Below are 27650 nucleotides of genomic sequence, written 5' to 3'. Positions count from 1 at the left end.
GTTCGATAGCAGGGGATAATGGAGAGATATGCATGAGGAAAGTGTGAGAAAGCAGAGAGTTAGGTAATCGGTATTAATGATTTACATGGGATACTTTTCCTCTCTGTAAGCTTGAAAGTGAAGCATTGTGGGTAGGAGGCGGAGTTTTACCACTACCTGACCAGAGTATTCCCGCCTTTTACTGCCGGATCATATCATAAATCATATCACGAGTGAGTCTGAACTTCTTCACCACCTCTGTCTCAGTAAAATTATCAAGAACTGTTCTCTCACGAAAAATACGAGGGACGATTAAACAGACCCTCCTCCTGCACCTTCGTCTCCTCATAATAGAAGCAAGCTCTAAGGCCTAGTGCACGCCAGAGCGGTTCGGCTGCGTTTTGCGATCCGCTTGCGGCTGCGGATCCGTTAGGATAATGTATCTCAATGGGCTGGTGCACACCAGAGCGGGAGGCGTTTTGCAGAAACGCATACTCCCGGGCTGCTGCAGATTTTGGATTGCGGAGGCGTATCTGCCTCAATGTTAAGTATAGGAAAAACGCAAACCGCTCTGAAAAACGGCACTTCAGAGTGGTTTTTGTTACAGTAGCTGTTCAGTAACAGCTTTACTGTAACAATACATGAAATCTACTACACCAAAAACGCTTCACAAAACCGCAAAATGCTAGCTGAAACGCTACAGAAAAATAAGCGTTTCAAAATCGCGGTTTTTGGTGTGCACCAGGCCTAACAGAGTAAGCTCAAAAGGCTCCATCTTCCACAGCAGCTGCTGTGTGAAAACCACGATATCTCCAGGTTCATTCAGGGGATAAAGAGATGAAAAAATAACGAATGGCCACACCCCCTTTCTTCCCTGGTGAATTGTGATTTGGAGAAAAACTAACTACTAACTATCACTTATTTATCTCATACTTATCTCACATTTATCTCTTGCATTTCTCTCTGTCGATATTTTCCCCTATACTTCTGGAGAATTGCTATTTGGAGATATCACAGGAGGTAAATTACCTCCCAAGAGATAAATAGGTTGGTAACCTCTGGTGAATTGACGCCATAGTGTGCAAGTGAGTAGGGAGGCTGGCTGGTATCTCAATATTTTGGCAGTTAAACTGCTGTTCAGGAAATGCTGTTGAAAACAAAGAAAACCATGAGAATCCCCCATGAGGAGATGGACTGGCCCAGCATCTGTTAGTTCTGATTTTAACTGCCAACTTTTTTTGCGATGGTGGTCCTTTTAAGCTGCAGTCCACTTCCCCAATGTAGCCCTAGATTATTAACTCTTACAGTATGAAAATAAAAAGGAACATAAGCCAGTTCTAACTAGGATCAGTACTATGCATACACATTTGTCTCAGTGTTACAAGTTATTTCAGGATCCCTTTAAATATGATTTGTAGGTATAACAATGATTTACCCCTTAGCTCTGTGTATTGAAGGTTATGCTGTCAGAGGTTATCATGGGGTAATACACTGTGTAAAGACTGAATTCTCATAGAAGCTAAGCTGAGTCTCTACTGCCTTGAACTTGGTTCCTGGTTTCCTGACTCCAGAGAGCACAGTACTGTATGGTACTGCTGCAGTGTCAGGGCTGTAAGGGGGTGGTTTCTGTCCTGTAAGGAGCGTCATACTGCTGTACTGTATGGTACTGCTGCAGTGTCAGGGCTGTAAGTGGGTGGTTTCTGTCCTGTAAGGAGTGTCATACTGCTGTACTGTATGGTACTGCTGCAGTGTCAGGGCTGTAAGGGGGTGGTTTCTGTCCTGTAAGGAGCGTCATACTGCTGTACTGTATGGTACTGCTGCAGTGTCAGGGCTGTAAGTGGGTGGTTTCTGTCCTGTAAGGAGTGTCATACGGCTGTACTGTATGGTACTGCTGCAGTGTCAGGGCTGTAAGGGGGTGGTTTCTGCGTACGAGAGAGAACGGCGCCGGAGACTTGGGCGCAGGACACAGCCAGTATATGGCTGATCCTGCTGCCGCACAAGTCCGGGCCGTGTTAATTACTATTCCCCCTCCAGGCCGACATGGATAGTGGGGGAATGAAATAATTTGGCTTCCAGCAATTGCTGGAAGCCGAATTATTGTTTTAAAAGCAACTTCAGATCCGTCTTCTGACGGCGCTGAAGTTACTCCCTGTGCCTGCGATAGCCGTAGTTCCTATTACGGCCTATGGTGGCGCCGGCTGCGCCCAAGTCTCCTGCGCTGCTGCGCCCAAGTGTCCAGCGCTGGATTTACCGTGTTCGTTGGTTTCTGTCCTGTAAGGAGTGTCATACGGCTGTACTGTATGGTACTGCTGCAGTGTCAGGGCTGTAAGGGGGTGGTTTCTGTCCTGTAAGGAGCGTCATACGGCTGTACTGTATGGTACTGCTGCAGTGTCAGGGCTGTAAGGCAATGGTTTCTGTCCTGATTCCTGTTACATTGTCCTCTGCAGCTGTGTTTGGATAAGCTCCTACCATTCAGAGACTCACCTTTACCATATTGTTCTGCAGATTATCCACCAGGTTTGTCTGCTTCATCTTGTTTGTTTCCATAGTCTCCAGTTTCATCTCCACCGTTTCCACTTTTCTCATTATTCCTCCGATGGACATTTCAAGTTGCTGCAGTCGTCTCAGAATTCTGGAATACAGGTAATATAAATACATTGGCTTGTACATCAATTGAGTGAACTGTTGCTCTGGGTAATTGCAAAGCTTATCAAAGCTAGTGTTGTGATTATAGTGTTTAATTTAAAGGGAACTGAGATGGGCAGGGGAGAAAAAAATACATACATACCTGGGGGTTCCTCCAGCCCCCTCCAGGCTGATCGCCTCCTGCACCGTCTGTAACTTCAGCAATTTGCCTTGGAAAGTCCTCCAGTCTGGGGCATACTGCGTGGCCTGGTCGCCAGGAACAGCCTGCATGGGGGGAAGCGCAGCCGGACTGCACCGACTGAAGGACTTTCTGGGGTGAATTGCCAAAGATCCCGATGCCGCAGGAGGACGGCGAGGAGACAATCGGCATGGAGGGGGCTGGAGGAATCCCCAGGTATGTGTATGTTTTTCTATCCCGCCCATCTCGGGTACACTTTGTCCTTTTAACGTGCTTGAATTCATATTTTTTTCCAAGAATATTGGCTTATTCTTCAATAGAGGTAAGATCCACACAGCCTCTTATTAAAGGAATACTGTAGGGGGGTCGGGGGGAAATGAGCTGAACTTACCCGGGGCTTATAATGGTCCCCCGCAGACATCCTGTGTTGGCGCAGCCACTCCCCAATGCTCCGGCCCCGCCTCCGGTTCACTTCTGGAATTTCTGACTTTAAAGTCAGAAAACCACTGCGCCTGCGTTGCCGTGTCCTCGCTCCCGCTGATGTCACCAGGAGTGTACTGCGCAGACACAGACCATACTGGACCTGCGCTGTGCGCTCTTGATGACATCAGCGGGATCGAGGACACGGCAACGCAGGCGCAGTGGTTTTCTGACTTTAAAGTCAGAAATTCCAGAAGTGAACCGGAGGCAGGGCCGGAGCATCGGTGAGCGGCTGCTCGGGCACAGGATGTCTGCGGGGGACCATTAGAAGCCCCGGGTAAGTTCAGCTCATTTTCCCCCGACCCCCCCATACAGTATCCCTTTAAAGTGGACCTGAACTCTTGCACAGGACAGAAGAAGAACACGGAATTAAGACAGGCTAAACTTTCAATACATACAGGGTGCATTTCTCTGACTAATCACAACCGTAATTTGATCTCTCAGCTGTGTCAGCACAGGCATCTGCTGCCTCAGCAGAGCAGCAAATTTTGTAAACACAGGATGTTATCCCTATGTCTGCTTCCATGAAAGCAGGACGTAGACACTCTGCATTTTAATTTGCAGGATTTGTATCAGCTGTAACAAAGAAATAGTTTTCTTTAAAGGTTTTATGCTGTTGCTTATCTTTTAGAGCATAGAGGAAGTTCTGAGTTCAGGTCCGCATTTAAAATTGTTTATTATAACTTCTATATAGTCGGGCGCCTCCAAAAATGTTACCGTATTTTCCACTGTATAAGATGCACCGGGATGTAAGACACACCTAGGTTGAGTGGGCAAAAACCAGGGGGAAAAAAAATATATACTAAACCTTGTGCGTCCATGGTCAAGGAGCGACTCGTAGATTGTTCTTCCCATTAGTGTCCCCCTTCTACTCCCCGTGTGGTCCGCTTTCCCCCCGTGTATCTCTGCTCCTCCCCCAGTGTAAATAGCAGTGTAGCGGCAGTGTCTTCCCTAATCCAGCAGCTCCCATGGAAATCACAGACCTCTTCTGTTTTGCGCAGTTCTCCCTGGTAACGGCTTCTGCTGATCGTGTCATCAGCAGAAGCCATTACAAGAGGGAGCTGTAAGAAGGGTCTGCAATCCCCACAGTAGCTGCTGGATTAGGTAAGACACGACTGCTACAATGCTAAATACACTGGGGGGGGAGGGAAGCTAATGCAGGGATTACCAGACGTGGCGGCAGGCATTCGTAAGGCCGGGATTCCTTCCATTTGCTGTATAAGAGACAAGGATTTTTTCTCCCCATTTTTTGGGGGAGAAAAGGTGCGTCTTATACAGCAGGAAAACTGTAAAAATGCTTTCAAAATGCTGAACGGAGCGATTTTCAAAACTTTTTTTTGCCAAAAGCTGTTCACTTCCAGGTCAAAGTGTACTTCCTTTTTTGCCACAAAAAATAAAAAAAATTGCTAAACGCAAATGCTCGAAAATCACTTGGTATAAATAGAAAATCGCTATGCACATGCCAGGAGTGGCTAATGTAAATCGCTACAAAAAGCGCTAATCATTTGCAATTACTGTTGGCGATTTTTGGTGTGAACTAGCCCTAAAAGGGGTTTATAATTTTTTAGTCTTCCCCAGAAATCTCCACTCCCTGTTTCTGCAGGTCTGCTGTGCAGAAGCTGGATGGTTGCTCTCGGACAGTTCTCTCCCACAGACTCTGACGGTGGTTGCAAGTAATTGTCACCCACCTTTATAGAGTATAAACATTTCAACTGTGTCAGGGCTAGTTCTCACTCAGCGTTTGGAGCATCGCCAGCCTGAGATCACGATTTGCAGCCAAAATCTCGTGATTCGGGCTTGTGATTCCCATTCAATAGAACCAGAATCACAGCGCAATTGTCCCTGAAACGCTGCATGCAGCATGTTTGCGATTGATCGAAATTGCAAACGGTGCAGTGTGAATGTATCCATAGGGATACATTAGTAGCAGTGCTTTGCTGATCGCAGATGTTCAAATATCACTGAGGGCCCGTTTCCACTAGTGCGACTCCGCATGCGTTTTTTGCCGCGATTTCGCATAGGCAGGGTATATGCGATTTTAACCATGTCACTGCCTGTGTCATGAGGAAGCGGGGTCTCTCTGCGAAACAGCTGTCAGACATCTTTGTTTTCCCCCCACTGCTGTAACCACTGTGTCTACCCACCACAATAAAGGGTTTTTATGCAGTAGATGCCCATCATCTTCTCTTTCTTTGGACGTCAATTTACATTACTTTTTCCAATAACACTGCAGGACAGGTACACATTGAGACTTGGCTCCTCCCAGGAACAGGAAATATCCTTCAGCCTCTCTATAAATTAAAGATGGACCCAGGGTCAGGCAGTATTGGATATTTCCTGGTCCAGGAACCAGGTCTCTCTATGTGTGCTCGCTGTCCCGGAGAGCCTGGGTGGCTAGGGATATGTTGGCACTGAAGCGGGCCTGGATATGATGGAGGTCCGTTTTCCCCTGTGGAGTACCTGTGGGTTTGTGCTTTGAAGCGTCGCTCCCAGTGGACTATAGCCCTGTTGGTCGGCCTGGTTTGCAAAGAAGGTACCGCTTCAGGAAGGGCTGCCCCGAGGACTCGTCATGCGGAGGCAGCGGCAAGGTGGAGGACGTCCAGAGGATGCGCATAGCGGAGGCAGAGTGCGTAAGTCCTCCGGCCGCGACCTATGGAATTACTTCTGGGTCGCGTGACGTCACTACCTGTGCGCCGGATGAAGAGGGGTAGCCGCCCGGAGTTCTCCGCACACGGCGTCTCGTGCAGCGAGGAGAATGTCGGAGGTAGAGAAGGAACCAGGACGGGTAAGACTGCTCTGCGGAGATCTGGGCAGCGGTGGTGACCCTTGTGGGGGCGGAAAACCGTACGCAGCAAGGAAACTTTGATGGGCTGCAAAGAGTCTGTGGTATTGGTATACCGGGAAGCTGTTTTGTTTTTCAAAGCAAGCTACCTTATTGTCTTTTTGCATACTCTTTTGTACTGTGTTTTACAAAAAATATCCATATCAAGGCAAAGTGGTGTTTCAGGTTTTTATGATAAACAAACACTTGCATATTTACTAATGGGCAACTGATGTAATTAATTAATGCACAAGCTAATTAATGCATAAAAGAATATGTTAATATGTTAAAATTTATAACATAGGCTGGAAGACAAGTTAGTTTGTTTCTCTTTATGTTGTTTCAGGGCACTACAGCAAATGTACCTGACCCTGCAAAGCCCTCAAAACGGTGCCCTGTGTGCAATGTGAAAGTGAATCCTGCATCAACTAAATTATTATGCAAGGATTGCACTTATAAAGTTATGAAACATGAATCAGCGTCTCAGAGAGATATTCAAGCTCTGAGACAGGATTTAAAAGATACATTAAAAGAATTTAAAGCTACGTCGGTACCCCTTAAGCCCGACGCTCCGACACAAGCTGATCAACCCACTCAGCCTAAAGAGTCTGAAATAGTAATCCCCAAAAAAGCTACTAGTAAAATAAACAGGCCTGTTATTGTTTCAGATGAAGAGGAAATTAGTGAGAATGAGGAGGTTTCTGCAAGTTCTACAGAAGCACAGGAAATAGAAAACAAACCTTCAAAATTTAAATTTCCTGTGGCAGAGACAGAAATGTTATCAGCTATATATGAAGATTTAAATCTAAATAAGACTATTACTGAGACAGTATCATTGCATGACAAATTGTACGAAAGCATGGAAAGCGCACAAGAGTTGAATTTCCCTGTACATCAATCTACCAAAAATCTAATAACAAGCCAGTGGAAAAACCCAGATAAAAAACTATGTCGAGAGGATTTAAAAGACGCTTTCTGTTCTCTGAGGAAGATTGTAAAATGTGGGACAAGAGTCCCAAATTAGACTCTGCTTTCTCACAAGTAAACAAGGATGATGAACTTGCGTTTGAAGATTTGGGCTATCTTAAGGATCAATCTGATAAAAAGATAGAGTATGCCCTAAAAAGGTTATGGCCTGCTATTTGTGCAAATTTTAGACCATCTACTGCTACAACTTGTGTAGCGAGAATGCTAGCATTATGGATGCAGCAGTTGGAAGATAATAATAAGGATATGCCTAAAGATCAGCTAATTAACTCAATGACTGTTATGCATAAAGCGGTAGCTTACATTGTTGACGCAGCCTCGGAATCTATTAGGTTAACAGCCAAGGCAGCAGGTATATCTAACGTGGCCAGACGTAATCTGTGGATCAAGACCTGGCATGGGAGTATGGCTTCAAAAAACAGAGTATGCTCTATTCCAGTAGTAGGAGATACTCTTTTTGGGCCAGAGTTAGATGAAGTCCTGGAAAGAACTGCCAACAAGAAAAAATCCTTTCCGAAAAAGAGACAGTTTAAAGCAGGAAAGAGATTTTTTCGTCAAAACAGACAAGCAGACAGACCTGATAACCAAAATAAAAGACGTACATGGTCCTTCAACAAGGATCAAAGGAAACCGGGGCCGAGTTTCAGAACCCCTATCACACAAAGCAAACAATGACGAATTGAAAGTGGGGGGAAGGTTGGGCTATTTCCTTCCACATTGGAAAATTATAACAAAGAGCCCTTTTATTCTAAATCTTATAAAAAGAGGTTATCATATTGCCTTTCAAACAAAACCACCAAGAAAGTTTGTAGTGACCAAGCCGCTGAGCTTGCCTCAACATCAGACAGCATTAAAAGAAATTATTACAGATATGCTGGACAGACATGTGGTATCAGTAGTGCCAGTGACACAAAGAGGCGAAGGCTTCTACTCAAAGATCTTTCTGGTTCAGAAGCCTTCCGGAAAGTACAGAATAACTCTGAACCTAAAACCCATAAATCCATACATAAAATACGAAAGGTTCCGAATGGAATCAATTTACTCATTAAAGAACCTACTGATACCACATGGCTTCATGGCAAGCATAGATCTACAAGACGCATATTGGCACATACCAATAGAGCTGGAATCGCAAAAATTCCTAAGGTTCGCAGTGGAGATGGAGGGAAGGATTCAGCATCTGCAGTTCCACTGCCTCCCATTTGGCATAACATCAGCCCCAATAATTTTTACCAAAGTCATGGGAGAGCTGATAGGGACCATACACAGACAGGGTATTATCGTCATTCCTTATCTAGACGACCTGTTAATAGTGGCAAGAACTTTAGTAGATCTAGAGGAACACAAACAGACTGTACTGAAACAGCTGCAGCAGGCAGGCTGGATTGTGAGCAAGGACAAGTCACAACTCACGCCAACACAGAACATTCTGTTCCTAGGTTTTATTATAGACTCAGTACAACAGAGGATTCTTCTCCCACAGGAGAAAGTACAGAAGATAATGTCCGAGGTGGAAAAATTCAATACCTATCAGACAATAAAGATCAGACAGATTATGCAACTGCTAGGTCTTCTATCCTCGGTGGCACCAGCGATCCAGTGGGCGCTGATGCACACAAGAGTTCTACAATCATGGATGTTATCCAATTGGAACAAACAACAAAACACTCTAGACAATACAGTGACAGTGGAGCCACACATAAAAGACAGTCTACGGTGGTGGCAGATATCGCAACATCTCACTCAGGGCAGACTGTGGTCCATACCGATACAAAAGATCTTGACGACAGACGCAAGCCAATCAGGCTGGGGAGCCCATGTGAACAAGGTTCAAGTACTCCCTGTACTTGAACCTTGTTCACATGGGCTCCCCAGCCTGATTGGCTTGCGTCTGTCGTCAAGATCTTTTGTGGAATCACTCAATGGCAGAGCAGTCATCAAATTTCAGAGAGTTGATGGCCGTGAAAATGGCAATAATGAGCACGATGCATCTTCTAGAGTCATGTCACGTACAAGTTCAATCAGACAACTCAACAGTAGTTTCATACCTAAATCGCCAGGGAGGAACCAGGTCCAAGAGGTTATGGTTCCTAACGCTGGAGATCCTAGAAATGGTATCCACTTCTCCTGTCAATGCTTGCTACACAACCATGGGAAATACCGGTATCAGAGGATATGATACTGGTGCAGGGCCAAGCTGTATTAAACCTGGAAAGATGGAAACTTACAGCGTGGTTTCTGAAAGGGCAGTCCTTGAGAGTAAAGGACTATCAACCAGAGTAGTAAATACTTTACTAAAGAGTAGGAAAGAAAATACTCGCCTTATTTACCAGAAATACTGGAAAACTTTTATTTTATGGTTAGAAAAATCAAACTTCCAATCGACAGAAATGGCAACAATTTTAGAATTTCTGCAGGAGGGAGTGAAAAAAGGATTGGCCTTAAGCACTATTAAGGTTCAGATATCCGCACTATCAGTTTATTTAGACAAGAAATTAGCACTAGATCCACTTATAAATAGACCAATAACAGTAAGACAATTTCCTAAATGGAATCTGTCATTGGTCCTGCAGGCATTGACATCTAGCGAATTTGAGGAAGATTCTCTTAGAATGTGTACGCTAAAAACTGTGTTTTTAGTAGCGATCACGTCTGCTAGACGCATAAGTGAGCTCCAAGCTCTGTCACACAAAGAACCGTACTGTTTATTTTTTAATGATCGTGTTGTACTCCGAACAAGCCCTGAATTCCTACCAAAAGTAGGAGACGTTCCATAGAACACAGGAGATAATTTTACCTTCTTTCTGTATGGATCCAAAAACAGAAAAGGAGACTAAACAACATAGATTGGATGTGCGGGAGAATTTATTAATCTACCTGGAAAAAGTCAAGGAATTCAGGAAGTCGGAATCATTATTCGTCAATTATGCAGGTAAATCCAAAGGATTAAAAGCATCCACAAAAACCATAGCCAAGTGGATCAAAGATTGCATCATAGAGTCATATAAGATCATGGGTAAAGAGCCTCCAGTGAACTTGAGGGCCCATTCCACCAGGGCAGCCGCAACTACGTGGGCTTACAGGGCAGGTACGTCACCATTGAACATCTGCAAGGCGGCAACCTGGAAGAACCTGGGAACCTTCATGAGGCACTATCGACTGGATCGGCTAACGGAGACCGATCAGGACTTCGGAAGAACTGTCCTAAAGGCAGTTAGCCCACCCTGAGGTTGGTGATTGATTTCTTGCTTATCATCTCAATGTGTACCTGTCCTGGAGTGTTATTGGAAAAACCAGGAGTTAGCTCACCTGGTAACGACATTTTAAGTAACACTCCAGAACAGGTGGGGGTACCCACCCCCATATATATCAAATATTGCATGATATACATGTTATGTTATATGTTTGAAAATGTAATATTAGGAGGTTAGGTTTAGTATATTGTTCCTGTTACTTGATATTATACTGCCTGACCCTGGGTCCATCTTTAATTTATAGAGAGGCTGAAGGATATTTCCTGTTCCTGGGAGGAGCCAAGTCTCAATGTGTACCTGTCCTGGAGTGTTACTTAAAATGTCGTTACCAGGTGAGCTAACTCCTGGTTTCAATGCGAAATCGCGGGTAAAAACGCATGCAAAAAACGCATGCGATTTCCCTATTAAATACATTGCCTGCGATTCGCCTGCATTCCACACGCAGGCGAATTCTGCAGGGTCTACCGTGCAGAAAAATCCTGCACATAAAAACGCAAATGAAAACTGACAAGTGGAAACAGTCCCATCCACTTGTATTGCCTATGCGAATCCGCATGTGTTGTCTGCATGCGAATTCGCGAAACGGGCCCTAAGTGTGGTCCAGCCCTCATACCTTCCTATACCCAATAATACTGAACCATAGGGCTCCTGGGCCCATATGCAATTAGCTTTTTCTCCTGAGTTTTCTCCTAGGTCATATTTTCAAACTTATCAGTAAAATTTATTTTAAACCTCCAAAGAGCAAAAAAAAATACTCAAAATAATTTTGATAGTACTTTTATACCTACTTTTGGTACTTTTTCCATTGCAAAGTGCCTAAAAGTTATTCTTAAAGTGAACCTCCGGACTAAAAATCGACTCAGCAGCTCTGAAAAGGCTTGGTGTTTCTTTAACAGTTTCACAGCATCAGAACTTTGTTTCAAGCCTCATTTTTAGCTGCACAGAAGAAAACTGCCCGGGCTTTTTTCCCCTGATGCTGTGCAAAGCATGATGGGATTTCTGATGTTGTTCTCGTTCTGCTGTTTTGGTGCAATTTTTTATTTTTTTATATTTTGAATTTGACATTTGAAGCCTAGCGTGTGCAGCTGGGAGGGGTGATCAGGACAGTTGGAACTGTGTCTCCTGCTCCCTGTCACCTCCTTTCAACCAAAAAGATGGCAGCCTCCATGAATCACAAACATTTGCCTGTTCTTTTAAAACAGGGTGGGTAAGAGATTATATTACCTATCTATTCTAATTAACATAACTTGATGACAGTATGTTTGTTTAGGCTGGAGTTCCTCTTTAATTAACTACTTCCCCTCCCCCGGGATGAGTAACTATGCCCCTGCAATATGCCACAACTCTGTGCAGGGGCATAGGTACTACGTCCCTCCCACCGTGTCCCCACGCTCGGTACCGCCGCTCATTACCACCGATCACCCGCCGCTAGATCAATGAATGGGAAAACAAATCCCATTCATTGATTCCCCGTGTAAATGGCTGCAGCCGTCTATACAGACTGCTCTGCCATTCATGAATCCCGTGCACCTAGTGCTTTCCGTTTCCGTACTAACAGTACAGAGCTGAAGTCACCACTGAGGACATCTTGTGGCCAAATAGTAATATTACATCCCCCATTTTTTATTTTTTATTTTCAGTTTATCATCCCTAGTTACCTTTATTTATTTTTTTATTTAACCCTTGACCTCCCACACTCCCCTAAAAGTTACTATTTTTTTTTTTTATTAAAAAAAATTACAAATAAAATAAATATACATAAATAGTTACCTTATGGACTGAACTTTTTAAATATGTATACAAAAACTGTATACTACAATTACTTTATAAATTATGGGCTTGTAATTAGGGATAGATGCAAAACTTGAAAAATGCACCTTTATTTCCAAATAAAATATTGGCGCCATACTTTGTACTAGGGAATAAATTTTAAACATTGCAATAACTGATACAATATGGGCAAATGTGTGGGTTTTAATTATGGTAGCATTTTTATTTTGAAACTATAATGGCTGAGAACTGAGAAATAAGAAAAAAATTGAACAAATTCATTTATTATTCCCATTAAAACTGAGTTAGAATAAAATTCTTAGCAAAAAGTACCCCCCAAAGAAAGCTTAATCAGTGGCAAAAAAACAAGATATAGATTGTTTTGTTGTGATAAGTAGTAATAAAGTTATAGGTGAATGAATGGAATGAGCGCTGATGGTGAAAATTGCTCTGTTTTTTTTTTTTGTTTTTTGTTTTTTTTAGAGGAAAAACCCTTTGAGGTGAAAAGGTTAAAGATGAAAAATTATCTCCTATGAGAAAACGTAGGTGAACAAAGTTTAATTGCATATGGGTCCAGGTCTCTCTCATTCTTCTAGATTATCTGTGATTTCTGGTAACCGCCAAGAATTACCGCTTGTCTATAATTTAACAGCACCTTTAACCACACTTGAGTGTGGCAGTCAGGTATGACCACTCTTGGGTGCCCATGGAGAGAATAGTGGTGATCTCTAGGGATGGCTAATGAGGTGCAAATACTTTTTTCAAAACAACTTACATACCTTAGCCAGGATTTGAACCCAGGTCTCAGTGTGTAGTAGGTATCTGTCTTACTCCCTAGACCACCAACCACACTACATGCTAAAGCTGGCCTAGCATGTACCATTATGATCAATTCAATAGAAAAAGTAGCATGATTAAGGATTTGTACTTTTTTCAACTTTTTCTATTGAATTGATCATAATGGTACATGCTTTAGCATGTGGGTGTGGTTGGTGGTCTAGGGGGTAAGACAGATACCTACTGCACACTGAGACCTGGGTTCAAATCCTGGCTAAGGTATGTAAGCTGTTTTGAAAAACTGCAATTCCCTACAGGATAATACAAATGGATGGAGGGAGGGAGGGGGAGAGAGAGAGAGAGATTTTTGTGTTATGTCGGAAAATTCCACGGGAATAATAACATTTCCGCGGAATTCCGTTTTAGGGGTTTAGCAATTCCGTTCCGACCACCGGAATCGGAAATGACCTAATTCCGGCCGCAATCACGGAATTAATAATTCCGCGGAATTCAGCGAGCATCCCTACCCAGGATTGGCTGCTTTGTTTCTAATTGTTTTTAATTTTGCAGTTGGCAACTAAAAGATTTTTGTATCCTGAATTATATATATAAATTTTTTGATCTTTTATGGTATCTATATATTTTTGAGGGGGACCTTTGGTTCTCTTGGTTCTGTTTTAGTTTAAGAGGCATTTCACTGCTTATCAACAGTGCGTGGAAAAGAGGCCTAAGGCTCCCTGCACACTGCATGCGATTGCGATTCTTAATCGTTCTTTACATGCGATTCAGATTTTTAATCATTACTGCATGCTGCGCTTTTTCTGCGTTTCTCTGTTGATAGCATTCAGGGAAAATCGGAACTGCAAATCGGATTTGCAGTGTGCAGGGAGCCTTAAGGCGCGTAGACGCACCTGATTTCTTCAAACGCCGGATTGGTCAAAACCAGCCTCATCAGCATGCCGACAGACTGTACACATGGGGAAACTGTCGTCAGAACGGCCACCCCGCGGGTGGGTCTAATGACCCGTCGTTTGAAGAGATCAGGCATGTGTACGCGCCCTTAAGTCCATTTTCAAGTTTCATACATTTGCATAAACCTGCATCAAATTGGGATTATTTTCATTACATTGACTATCTCTAGTGGTCTTAATATGAAATAGAAAAGAATGGTGTTTGTTGCAGACATCTCATTCACTTTTGCTTCATATTTCCACTTTAGAAAGTAGAGATGCTAGTCCACAATGAAAATCAATGGGCTAGTTATAATACAGGCCTCAGCTAGGACTAATGGTAAAGAATGGGGGAATAGTCACTCCATTCAGACAAACTGAGCTTCTGATCACCACTCCGTGGTCTTTGCGAAATACTAGCCATGTTCTCTGCAAGCGCATGCTTACCGCTGCATGGATATAGCGAGTCTCGTGCAAGCATATGGGTATATAGAATCCTATGTGATACAGTACAGCACAGATCTTGTGATCTCTTGCTCTGAAATCTTTATGCTTGCAACTGAAGAAAATGTACTGAACAACCCATTAACCTTATTGCCTGGACTTGCCATATTGGATTCCATCAGAAAGGTGGCGTTACCCAATATATTGATATTAAAGTACGCATATATGGGGGCGTGGCCTGAACCTAATGGCGTGAGGACGTGCTGTGAGAGAGCTCCCGTCCACCGGTATCCTGTAACCCACTCTTAACAGCATTTCAAGCTCTGCGGGCTTACACTCCACAAGCTTCTCTGACCTCAAGGGAACGCAGCATGGCTACTCCCCGGCCCTCAGAAGCTCTCCAGAAGCTACAAAAGTTCCGCCACGAGGACCAAGATGGCGCCGAGTCGGCCTCAGACGAAGACTCTGTCTACTCGGTCAAGCAGAAGCGCCCGACTCTGACCCAGGTACTAAAGGCGATTACGGCATGCCAGTCAAGCTTATCCCAAATTACCTCTACTTTGGAAGAGGTGAAGACGGATGTCTCGTTCCTCCGTCAAGATCTCCGCAATCTTAAAAGTAAAGTTACCGACGCGGAGGGCAGAATCAGCACACTAGAAGACACTGTAAGACCGCTACAACTTGAGATGGGAGCCTCCCAGAAAGGCCTAAAGGCTGTCATAGATCGCCAGGAGGATCAAGAAAATAGACAACGCCGCTCAAATCTACGCATCGTGGGCCTTCCAGAGAAGGCGGAGGGAGACGACCCTGAGAAATTTACAGAAGCACTCCTAGGCTCACTTTTTGGTGAAGAGGCCTTCTCCAAGGCCTTCATCGTCGAGCGGGCCCACAGAATTTCTCCCAAGATTCCGCCTCCGGGTGCCCCTCCGCGCACTTTTATATTTAAGCTACTGAACTACCGCGACAGGAATGCGGTCCTGAGAGCTGCCAGAAACAAAGAATCGATCTCCTTTGAAAACACAAGGATCTCATTCTACCCCGACTTCTCGGTTGAGGTCCAGAAGCAACGGGCCAAATTCGCTACAGCAAAAAGGAAGCTGAGAGATGCCCAGCTCTCCTACGCTATGCTATACCCCGCAAAGCTCCGGATCGTCGATAATGGTAAAGTTCACTTCTTTTATGAGCCTGAAGAAATAATTCGCTGGCTTGAAAATCGCCCGAAAAATCGGGAGTCTACTTCACCTCCAAGATAAGGTACTGTAAAACCTACGCTCCCCTTTCGGACTTCCATTGTCCAATCTATATAGCCGTTTTCTCCCCCGTATCAGACACTGTTATTGACTCCCCTGCTGCCCTATATATAAGCTGGCGCCCACATTATACACTCTGGCACTTTGCAACTTGAACTCCTTATGCCATCTTCACTATCTCAAGCGGCAAAAGTGAACTCATGACCGCATAATAAAGACTACCTGACCTCCCGGACACAGGGGCCCATGGCTCATGTCATTCTCTTCACTACCACTGGAGGTCATGATCGTCACCCTTCTGGCTCATTCTTAATTTACACTCTACACTGGTAATTGCCGGCTAGACGTGCTATGCCACAGTTATATACCGAGCCCGCAAACCCTGGACTAGCATCTTACTCCGCTACCTCACTCCGTAAGCGCAGTCCTTTCCAGTTCTTGGACACAGGTTCTTTGCGGGCTGCTCATCCTTCACAAGAGCTCTAATGTGCAAATGTTTTAAGTTGTAAAGGTGTCTTTAAAGATAACTGCTGCAGGAATTATTATAGATCAGAATGGTCTATAGAGGTTGAGCTTAGGCTGTATTTTATATGGACGGGACTCACCCGCAGTGTTCCGCCACCACCCCACCACCTTAAGAATCCGTATTCCTACGTGCTTAGCACTAAGTTCTCAATAGACATAAACGAGTCTGACTGGCTTTAGGCTACAGCTCGTTTATCTTCCTTACTGTTATTATACTGTTGGGTATAAGGTTCCGCATGCTGGTTGCTGTGGAACAGGGTGTTCCTCTTTGGGTTGGCTGCCACGTTGGCAGTCATGTTATGTTTAGTTATGCAATTTTCATTAGCCTCATGTGTGCCTACAGCCTATTCTGCCCCCGCCACTACATGTGCTGGGTCCCACCCATCCTTTCTCCTGCATTTTCCCTTCTACTTTTAAATGGCAACCAACGATAGAAATGTTAAAATAATATGCTGGAACGTCCAAGGGTTAAACGATCAGATCAAACGTTCTCTAGTCTTGAACTTTATGCGGAAACAAAAACCAGATATACTGGCTCTCCTAGAAACTCACCTGACAGGTAGTAAAGTTAAAGCTTTGGAGAGAGGCTGGGTGGGAAAGGCATTCCACTCATCCTTCTCACAATACTCGCGTGGAGTCTCTCTAATGTTCAATCGCTCTCTCTTATTCCACCCAATCAAGGTAAAAACGGACCAATATGGAAGATATATATTTGTACACGGTCTTTTAGACAGTAAACTTCTTAACCTGCTGGTCTTCTATGTTCCTCCTCCATACTCGTCTGTTTTGCTGAGAGAAGGCATCCAATTTACATTAACTGTATCCTCCTGCCCTAGCATATGGATGGGTGACTTCAATTCAATATGTGATCCTGCCCTTGATAAGTTCCCACCGGCCCTTCCAAAAACCACCCCCTTTGCCAATCTACTCGCAGAAATTCCCCTGCATGACGCATGGAGATACTTTAATCCAAATATACGTCAATTTACCTGTTTCTCCGCCTCCTACAATGTATTATCTAGACTTGATTACTTTCTAATATCAGCAAATCTGTTGCCTCTGGTGGGCCCTATGGGCTCTTTGCCCAGAATTACATCTGACCATTCCCCAATCTATATGTTCATCCAATGGTATGATACTCCCAAATACTTCCTATGGAAATTTAACCCCTTCTGGCTATCGCTGTTCACCTCCGAGGATTGGCTAGTGGACAAAATACAGACCTTCTTCCATTCGCATAGGGATACGGAAAACCGGTCTCTTACTTGGGACTGTTTTAAAGCCCTTAAAGAGGCCTTCTTATTAGTGCGGTATCTCACTTTAAAAAAGAGACAAACTCAACTATCTTATCCCTTCAAGGTCAAATCCCTATGTTAGAACAAAATTACCTGGCGGATCCTTCTGAGGTGAACTTCGGTATATGGAAACGGGCTCAAGCCAAGCTCACTGATATATTAAATGAAAAAGTCCGCACTAAAAACTTCTTTTATAAGCAATCCTTCTATGAACAGGGGGAGAGGACAGGCACGATCCTTGCTAGGATGGCAAGAGATAGGAGCTCTCTGAGCTCTATCCCGGCCATCAGGGATTCCTCTGGCACTCTCCTTACCGGCTCCATGGCCATAAACAATAGATTTGCTGAATACTTTAAGGATCTATACGACTCTAAAACTCATTTTAACCAAACGGAGGCTGAGATCTTTTTGTCAGAAATCAACCTCCCAAGACTTGCTCCGGAGTATAGGGAAATGCTCGATGGCCCCATTACGCTAGACGACGTTGAAAATGCAATCCACTCCCTTCCCAACCGTAAGGCCTCAGGTCTTGACGGCCTCCCGGGTGAGGTATACAAGCGCTTCTCAGACGTTACAACTCCTCATCTACTCCAGACCTTTGAATACGCCTTTGAGGAAGGTATACTCCCTCCCTCCATGCGTACTGCTTTAATTATTCTCCTCGCTAAGCCTGGGAAGGACGCCTCAATGTGTGATTCTTTTAGACCCATCTCCTTATTACCACAAGATGTAAAGATACTAGCTAAAATTTTGGCCAACCGGCTTAATCAGGTAATTCTTACCCTTATTCACAACGATCAAACAGGTTTTATGCCCGGGAAAAAGACCTCTTTGAACATTAGACGATTATTTACAAATCTCCAAGCCTCCCACACGAATAAGGGGCAAAGAATTGTGGTATCCCTTGACGCGGCCAAGGCATTTGATGCAGTCGAGTGGCCATACCTCCTTGCTACCCTGGCCCGGTTTGGGTTCGGGAAGAGGTTTATTAGATTGGTTGGTATCCTGTATAATCAGCCAATGGCTCAGGTATGCACAAATTCCACTTTCTCCAACCCCTTTCCCATTCATAGAGGAACCAGGCAGGGTTGTCCCCTGTCCCCACTACTATATGCCCTTTCCGCAGAACCACTTGCTTGCAAAATTAGAGCAGATGAGAGGATTAGAGGACTACGCATAGGTAATATAGAAGAAAAGATAAGTCAATATGCAGACGATAATATTCTCTTTCTTGCAGATCCCAATCAGTCTCTTCAGGTTGCCTTCGACCTCATAAGCGAGATGGGTTGCTACTCTGGACTCTCTGTGAACTGGAGCAAGTCTGTTATATTAGGCCTGGATAACCCCGATGTTTCCACATCTCCCTTGCCATGTCCTCTAAAAATCGTCACCTCCTTCACTTATCTTGGGGTGATTGTAACCCTTGATCCTAAACTATTTTACCAAAATAATGTCGCCCCCCTCCTGTCCCTTACTCAGGCCAAAACCTCGGCCTGGACAAAACTCCCCCTCTCAGTGACGGGACGTGTTAATCTGATTAAAATGGTCCTTTTCCCTAAAATACTGTATATTATACATAATTCTCCAATATATATCCCTAAGCCTTTCTTCAAAAAACTTAGATCCATGTTTCTTTCACTGGTTTGGGGTAGATCCAGGGCGAGGCTCAAATTTAACATTTTGCACTGCCCCGCGGCCTCAGGAGGCCTAGCCCTCCCGGATCCCTATTTATATTATATCGCCTCTCAGTTAGAACAACTTGCTTACTGGTTTGTGTCCAACTCTCTCCAAACGCCTGACCTCTTAGGCTTTTCTTCCTCTGCTATTTCCAATAATTTGCCCTTCGCTTTACTAAAAAATAATCTGACCATAAACTCTCCTAATAACACTGTTCTTCTGCAGGCCTCTAGGGTGTGGCGGGCGGCGAATGTAATAATACCCTCCTCCAATACAGAATATAACACCCCTTTATGGCACAATCCTCAACTACCTGAATTAAATTACATTGATAACATAAACCTTTGGATTGCCAAAGGCATTATTTATCTTGGCCAAATCATTCACAATACCCAATTTGTACCATTTCACACTCTCCAAAGTAAATTCGACCTCTCACCAATTTTCGAATTTATGTATTTACAACTGAAACACGCCCTTAAAGCGCAATTCCCTCAGGGCCTACCTAACACATGCGTGTCCCTGATCATGGAGACCCTTGTGAATGGTCCTATGAAACACCACATAGGGATAGTATACTCTCTACTACTGGAACACCAATCCACACAAACAATACAGAGCTCCCTATCCAAATGGACGCAACTGGGGGTTCGAGTAGATGAGGAGGAATAGGAGGACTGTCTTCTTACCCCCAAACTAGTCTCCCCATGTGTGAGTGAAAGACTCACACAAATCTACACTTTGCACCAAAGCTACTTAATTCCTTCCCAGCTGAGGAAATTTTCCCCCTCAGCATCAGCCTCATGTCCCAAATGTTATGCCCACAACCCGTCATTTCTCCATCTTATTTGGAAATGCCCCCCCATAGCAGACTTCTGGAAACAAGTCACTGATTTTCTGCATGATGTGATGGGATCTCCAGTAGACCCAGACATCAAAACCTGTATTCCTAATCTCCTGCATGAAGACACCCCCAAATTTGATAAAGTCCTGCTTATGGAATCCCTATTTGTTGCAAAACAATGCAATACCTTCAGATGGCTGTCCCCGATTTCCCCTACCCTTGAGGTCTGGAAGAATAGAGTGCGAAAAAATCTTCCTTTTAAGAAACTTATTTATGTTCATAGAAAATGCCCAAATAAATTTAATCAGGTTTGGGATAAATGGATATCTCATTAAATCGGTGTAGTTTCCGTCCCTAGCCCAACATTGGATGCTGAGTTCTTATGCCCCGGGATTATAGTCTGGTTTGGTCGTATGACTCTATACTCGCTTTGTAAAAAATGTTGTGTTCAGCATGTAATTTTTTTTTTTATATCCTCTGTGCATTACTCTTTGGTTGTCTATACAGAATGGAGTAAGTTATAATCATTATATGCACTGTACCTTATTCTGTACCAATCCTTCAATAAACACTTTTGGTTGATGAAAAAAAAAAAAAGTATGCATATATGTTTAGAACTACATAGAGTAAACCTGTGACGTACGTGTTCACTTCTTCCTGTGACACCCAGTTGGTTTTGGAAGAAAGGTTGTTCCTAATGTCAGATAAATTGACACCTTCATCCAGAACTTTACTGCCGTACGATCTCCCCAAATTCTCAATTTCAGCATTCAGAGCCAACTGGAAGAAAAACATTTACAAAAATCAATCATCAGTTATCCTGGGTCTAAAATGAGTGAATAGAATACTTCAGCGATATATCTTTGGGCAGATCAGGCAGTGGTGGTGGTTGCTCTGCCAGCCTGAGAATTACAACTTTAAATTAAACCTGTAAAGAGAGGGATGTGGAAGTGACCAGTTTTATTTCCCCTGAAAAACGCCAGTTGCCTTGCTGATCTTTTTGTTTATTAGTGTCAGACTCTCGCACTGCAACAGGCATGTATCCCACAGAATAAGACCCCAATCTGCAGGGCGCTGGTACTCGGTTACTGTGTACTATTGTTTGCAGGTTTGGCGGCTTGTGCTTGGCTATTGTATAGCTGTGCATCTGCTATAGATTACTGGCTGGTTACTTTGGACACCGTTGCTTGGCTATTGAATAGCTGAGTGCCACATATCAGTTCTACACTAGCCAGCTCCAGAACTCACCACCAGAGATCGAGGTCACAGAAGATGTGTATCGGCTAGGGTCACAGGTTAGGCATGACTTTGCGAGGGTGCATTATGAAGGCACATGGTAGAGGACCTTATGCTGGGAATATACAGTTCGTTTTGTAGCTGATTAAATGGTTCGATAGATAATTTCCGACATGTCCGATCTCCCTTTCGATTATTTTGCCGCTCGATTTCTGATAGAAGTGAATGGAAAAAGATAAGAAAAACGAGCGGAAGATGAGAGAATCTACTGCAGAATCGAGCGGCAAAAACGATAGAGAGGAGAATCGACTGCCAGAAACGAACCGTGTATTCCCAGCATTAGAGGCTAAAGATGGGATTTGCCCTGGGGAGGAAGGTTAGTGGTTAGCTGGGCCACGACAAGGTTCTCCAGCACTGAGGGCAGAGATTCCAAAGTACCCACTCCAGTATAAGTAGAAAAGGTTCCCTGTGTATAAGGAAGACCTCTGCCTAGTTTAGTCAGATATGCCCCCAGTATTAGGTAACACCCCCCCTTCCTTCCCGCCCGACACACATGCAGAGTGGTGCAAAGCGGAAGGTGAGGGTACAACTCGCCTGTCAGTGCCACCAGGAACTTCAACACGTCTTCTCTACATGACAGTTCAGTGTGTCCTCTCTGACTCCTCCAGCAGCACAGTAATGAGGCAGCACTAGAGGGAGTCAGTGAGGCGACACTGAACTGCGCAACGTGGAGAAGACATGCTCTGCATGTGGACGGACGATGGGCACTCAAGGAGGCACAGGCACACCCTCTAGACTCAACGCCTAGAGCAGTGTTCCCCAACCCTCTCCTCAAGGCCCACCAACAGTGCATGTTTGTAGAAATCCACAGAGGTAGTTAATCAGCTCTGCTGAGACATTAATTACTCCACCTGTGCATGTTTGTGGTTTTCTGTAAAACATGTACTGTTGGTGGGCCTTGAGGACAGCGTTGGGGAACTCTGGCCTAGAGCATACATGTCAATCTCCAGCCCGGGGGCCAAATCTGGCCCTTAGAGCCATTGAATTTAGCCCTCAAGTGGTTTCCCCACTTTGCATTATTTTTGGCCCACTCAAGAACACCAGTGAAGCTACTGTATATTGGAGAAGAAGCACAAGAACACCAAGGAAGCCATATGGGGGAGGTAAGGATAAAGCCCTAAACACTAGGGAACTGGACAGAGGTGGGTGGGGGCCTCTAGACACCAGCTAACTGTATAGGGGAGAAAGGAGGGCCTCTAGCCACCAGTGAATTGTATAGGGGAAGGAGGACCACTAGACACCAGGGGACTGTATAGGATTTGGGTGGAGGCCATTAGACACCTGGGTGACCACTGGACATTGAGGTTGGCCCGTGACTTTGTCCCAGTGTACAATTTTGTCCCACTCAGTATTTGAGTTTGACACCTCTGGCCTAGAGGCTGGTACCTTCTCAGCCTCTCCCTTGGCCCAACCCTAGATTAGGAACTAGAAGGGCTTTCGTTACTAATACTTAACCAATGGTAACCGTTCCAAAAACTGATGAAAATAACATCACAAAGTCAGGAGGATATCAGCGATTTCCTGTTACTGATTTTCTACTAATGACATCACCTGGTGCCAAAATTTGTGGGCCCGTTTACTTACTTACATACACCTAACCTTATCTTCTCTTGAATAGGTATGGTCAATAAGCAAATAAATTAACTTATTAACTTACCCTTTTTTCCTCCAGGATGCTTCTCATTTTCCTCTGTTCTTCTTCATCAAGAATACGGTTACCATCCTGGTCAAACCGTGAAAAAGCTGCAGAGATTTCATGATCATCGTGACCCATCCTGCAATACAGAATAGCACAGGTGATGATCACGGTTTAGACTCCTCCACTGTAGACCTAATGCCCATCCGCAACCAGGAACAAATACCCCAGACAAAGGGGCTATTTCATAGGAAAGCAGACCAGACAATGTTACTGTATGGCTTACTAGCCACTCCTGCACTAATATTTGTATGTAAAACCAGATGGCTCAGTAATAAGGGAGTAACAATAGAAAATGATGCTCAAGTGATAAATAGTAGAGCTGGTCAATAAAATGCAAATAATTTCAACTTGCATTCAAATTTGTGTAAATTGTATGCAGCTTGAAATTGGATCAATCATAACGTCATGTCAATTTTGTTTAAGTTTAAGCTGCATACAAATTACCTAAAATTTGAATGAATTGACTATCTATGATAGCTCAGTATTTCTTAAGAGTACTGTTGCGGGGAAAAGAGTTGAACTTACCTGGGACTTTTAATGGTCCCCCGCAGATGTCCTGTGCCCGCGCAGCTACTCACGAATGCTCCAGTCCCCGCCTCCGGTTAACTTCCGGGAATTTGCGACTAAGTTGGAAAACCACTGCGCCTGTGTGGCCGCGCCATTGCTCTCGCTGACGTCACCAGGAGTGTATTGCGCAGGCCCAGTACGGCGCAGTGGTTTTTTTTACTTCAAAGTCGGAAATTCCAGAAGTGAACCGGAGGCAGGGACTGGAGCATCGGTGAGTGGCTGCGCGGGCACAGGACGTCTGCGGGGGACCGTTAGAAGCCCAGGTAGGTTTGTTTTTTTTTAGGTTTTTTTTTTTTGTTTTGTTTTTTTCCTATCCGCCTACAGTAGTTAAAACTAGATTAAAGGGAACCTGAGACGGTAGTATTTATACCTACCTGGGGCTTCCTCCAGCCTCATGAGGTCTGTGGGCTTTCAACGTTCCCTCCAGTGGCTCCGTTCAGTAGCAATGCCCTCCGGTATTCTGGCTGGCCGCACTCTCCTGTGCGGCTTGGCCATGCACTCCCACAGCCGAGAGCGTTCTGCGCCTGCGCAGTAGTACCGTGCAAGCACAGAACGTTCCCAAGGACGGGGGCGCGTGGCCGAGGGGGTGTGCGACTGGCCAGAATACCGGAGGCAATTGCTACTGAACGGAGCCACTGGAGGCCCATGGACCTCATGAGGCTGGAGGTAGCCCCAGGAAAGTATAAATACTGGTATATAGCCTGTCTCAGGTACACTTTTACCAGCTTGGGACTGTGTATTGCAGATTCTACACTGCAGTTATGGCTCCATAACTCTGATGCGGTGTAGAATCTACAGCAGTTCCCATGGTCCTGAGCCAATCATTTGTTCGCAAAGCTGTCATGACACAGCTGAGCTTTGTCTCTGTCGGTAAGGATCCAGTTTCATTAGCTCCTTACCAAGTGATCATTGTGAACCAATCACAGTGATCACAAATAAAAGAATGAAAAGAGGCTCTCTACCAGTACTAGAGATGATTAAATTTAAAAGATTCAATACTTGCCCGGGGATTCCTCCAGCCCTATAAACACGTATGAGTCCCTCGCCGTCCTACAGTCTGCCGCTCAGCAGCAATCAGCCCCAGTAATTTCTTCAGTCGAGTCTAGTCTAGTCTGGGTCTTCTGCGCATGCACGGACCTCCAGACCCAGACTGAAGCAATTAACAAGGCTGGGCTGAACGGCAGACTGCGGGAGGACGGCGTGGGGCTTGCACGTTTTTATGGAGCTGGAGGAAGCCCCGGGCAAGTATTAAATCTTTACATTTAATCATCTCTGGTTTACTTTAAGGGGCCAGAGCCTGCCAGTCCCAAATGAGACTCTAGACTATTCTCAGCCAGTCGGGACCATATCAGATAAGGTAGGTGTGTGTGTGTGTGTGTGTGTCCCCACAAGGTGTGTCGAGGTGGTTTACTATCCAAGTTGCCCCTGCATTGCATGCTGTGCACCATCCTCTTGACCTCTGGCTGTAAAATTGGAGTATCGGGGAGATGGAGAGCAGCATACATTGCAGCAGCTCTCCGAGGTGGCAACGTGGGTAAGTTAACACTCTGTACTGCCCCCCCCCCCCCCCCCCCCCTCATATATGCCAGGACACTTTAAAGTCATGTTTAGGAGTAAGAGGATAAATATAATTGTTTATCTTATCAGCTTATTTTATTGACTTTAAAGGGACAGCCACATCCTGACCAATATATATATATATATATATATATATATATATATATATATATATATATATATATATATATATATATATATCCTATTTGATTATATTTTTCATGTGTTGCAGTTTAACATAGCTAAACATAAGGACTTTCAGTTCTGATCTGAATCATTTGTGTGAAAAGAACTACTGTGTAATGGGTAAAGCAATAACCAGGTATCCCAAAGTTGAAATTTTTGCCATATAAATCAACTGAAATTGTTCATGATCATTTTGGGTGAAATTCTGGTCTTGTTGGGGGAGATAGCCATCTGTACTTGTACTACATTTTCACAGATTATGATCATAAATCGGTGGCCATTACGGTCTAATTTCAAGTGAAAAATAGTTTGAATGGTCAGACAATTCTGATCGGATTGGTTGTAAATAATCTCAGTTGATGGGCACAATCAATTATGAATGATATTTCTTGGATTTCTATTGGATTTTCGTCAAACCACAATTTAGATTTTCTTGTTGGTTGTGATAGATAGGAAGCAAAGATTGGTTCATTGATGGTGTAGCGAATGATGTATTACAATATTTAAATTCCGATCAGAATTATTTGATTGCTCGAACGATTTTTCGCTAGAAATTGGATCGTTAGTGGCCACCTTAAGGATTGCATGCAGCCAAATACTCACTCTTTTAGACTGTTCTTGAACTCTTCAAAGGACACCTCCTTATTGCCATTCTGTAATGCTTTCTGCACATCTGAAATCCGTTCTTTCTTCAGCTTAAGCTTCATCATTGTCTTCCTATAACCCTATGAATGAGTACAACATTTTGTACCTGTTCTTCTCACTAGATGACTTAACTGTACATTATAGCAAACTATTGTAAAATTTAAGTTCCATGTGTACCTATACATGTAAGCAGTGCATTTGTTCTAGAGTACAAATGCACTATAATTTAACTATGTAGGAAAAATTAATTACAAAATATAAAGTAAGTAGCAAAAATGACAGTTCTGACAGAGGTTGGATTAGTCAATTTCCTCCTGGGAGATTCTCGGTATTTCATGTATTCTTTACAAAAGCTCTACCTGGAAAGGATTTATACAGCCAGCAAAGTTTCCAGCCAGCTTTCCTACTTGTGTGAACACAATTCTGATAGGTGAATTGTGCCACTGCCATCCAAGGGAGTGCTTTGAAAATATAGGAAATCCCCAATGAGGAGTTGGACCAGTCCAAAACATGTCACGAATGTCAGATTTTTACGATCTACTGTAAGTATAGGATACTAGTAGTTTACTGTACGTTCTACTCTGGGGCAAATGGTCATCTTATATGTATGCATACAATCTAAATCACAATAATAAAACACTACTTTTAAAGAGAAACTGAACTGAAAATAAAAAGTCAAAATAACCATACACAGGTCATACTTACCTCCTGTGTAGTCTACTCCTCAATCACTCCTCTCCTGCACCCTGTTTGTCCACTGTGATCAATGGAATTCTCTGTCCTGTTTTGAAAATGGCCATTACCCCATAACAGCTTCCTGGTCCGCATACTGTTAAACTAATATCACCCACTTGAGCCATATGGAAACATGGACATTACCTTGCACATTCAGTTGTAACTGACAGCTGCTGATATATAACTGACAGCAACTGGTATATTTCAGTTCTGATAAAATCTTGTCAGAACTGGAAGGGATCACTGTAAGAAGAAAACGTTGAGCTTCTGAGGGGACCTGACGGTGAGGTAAGTATGTAATATTCATTTGCAGCTACTTCATGTGTTTATTTTAAATCATTTTACTCAGTTCAGGTTCCCTTTAATATCTGTTAGAGACTTACAAATCTGCTGTATCAAAATAATTAAACTAACCACAGCAATACATTCAGTCAAGGTATACAATGATCAGGTGTAGGTCTTAGATTGTGGCTGGAAAAGACAGCTCATCTCAAAGCACCTGGCTGCTGATTAGTTAAGGTGGCCTTACGTCTCTTGACTTGGCGGCCGATTGTTCATCCGATTCTATGAATATCAAATTGGATAAAAATCTGTGCTGCCCAGAGCATGCCCAGTCGATAATGCTACTAATTTAGTGCCAATATTGGTCATATGTATTGATCAGGCATTCTGCAAGATGTCGAGCCGTTGTGGGCGATTAGGTGCGCGATGGTAATGGCGAGCCACGACTGTGACAAAACCCTAGCGCTGTTCCCCTTAGTGTATACATGTGCTTCTATACATTACCTGACCTGTGACGCCCACCGCACGGTACCCATCCGTCTTCGGAATCCCCCGCTCTTCCATTACACCACTGACGTAGTTGCATGTGTGTGACATCTCTCACGTTTCACATGCCTGCAGCGTGTATGGCGCTAATGGAGGAGTAGGATTCTAAAGACGGATGGGCACTGCATGGTGGTGACAGACAGGTAATGTATAAATGCACACATGGGGAGGGGGGGGGGGGGGCAAATTTATACACTGGGGAATAGTGCCAGGGTTTCATCGCTAATCACGATATCGCTCAGTTACCGCTGCGCACCCAA

At 44.0% G+C, this 27650-nt stretch overlaps 1 protein-coding gene across 1 annotated transcript in view; it reads right to left on the bottom strand.

Annotated features, from left to right (window-relative positions):
• The window catches only part of PKD2L1 (polycystin 2 like 1, transient receptor potential cation channel), a 115098-nt gene that overhangs the window by 494 nt on the left and 86954 nt on the right, over nucleotides 1-27650 (bottom strand). The window contains exons 11-14 of the mRNA XM_068255077.1: nucleotides 25786-25907; nucleotides 22831-22948; nucleotides 20521-20657; nucleotides 2464-2611 (exon numbers count right to left, since the gene is read on the bottom strand). Of these exons, the coding sequence (XP_068111178.1) occupies nucleotides 2464-2611; nucleotides 20521-20657; nucleotides 22831-22948; nucleotides 25786-25907 (525 nt within the window). The remainder of the gene's footprint in view (nucleotides 1-2463; nucleotides 2612-20520; nucleotides 20658-22830; nucleotides 22949-25785; nucleotides 25908-27650) is intronic.

Source organism: Hyperolius riggenbachi, chromosome 10 (assembly GCF_040937935.1).
Source record: "Hyperolius riggenbachi isolate aHypRig1 chromosome 10, aHypRig1.pri, whole genome shotgun sequence".
NCBI lineage: Eukaryota > Metazoa > Chordata > Amphibia > Anura > Hyperoliidae > Hyperolius > Hyperolius riggenbachi.
This window is presented reverse-complemented; position numbering and strand designations above follow the sequence as displayed.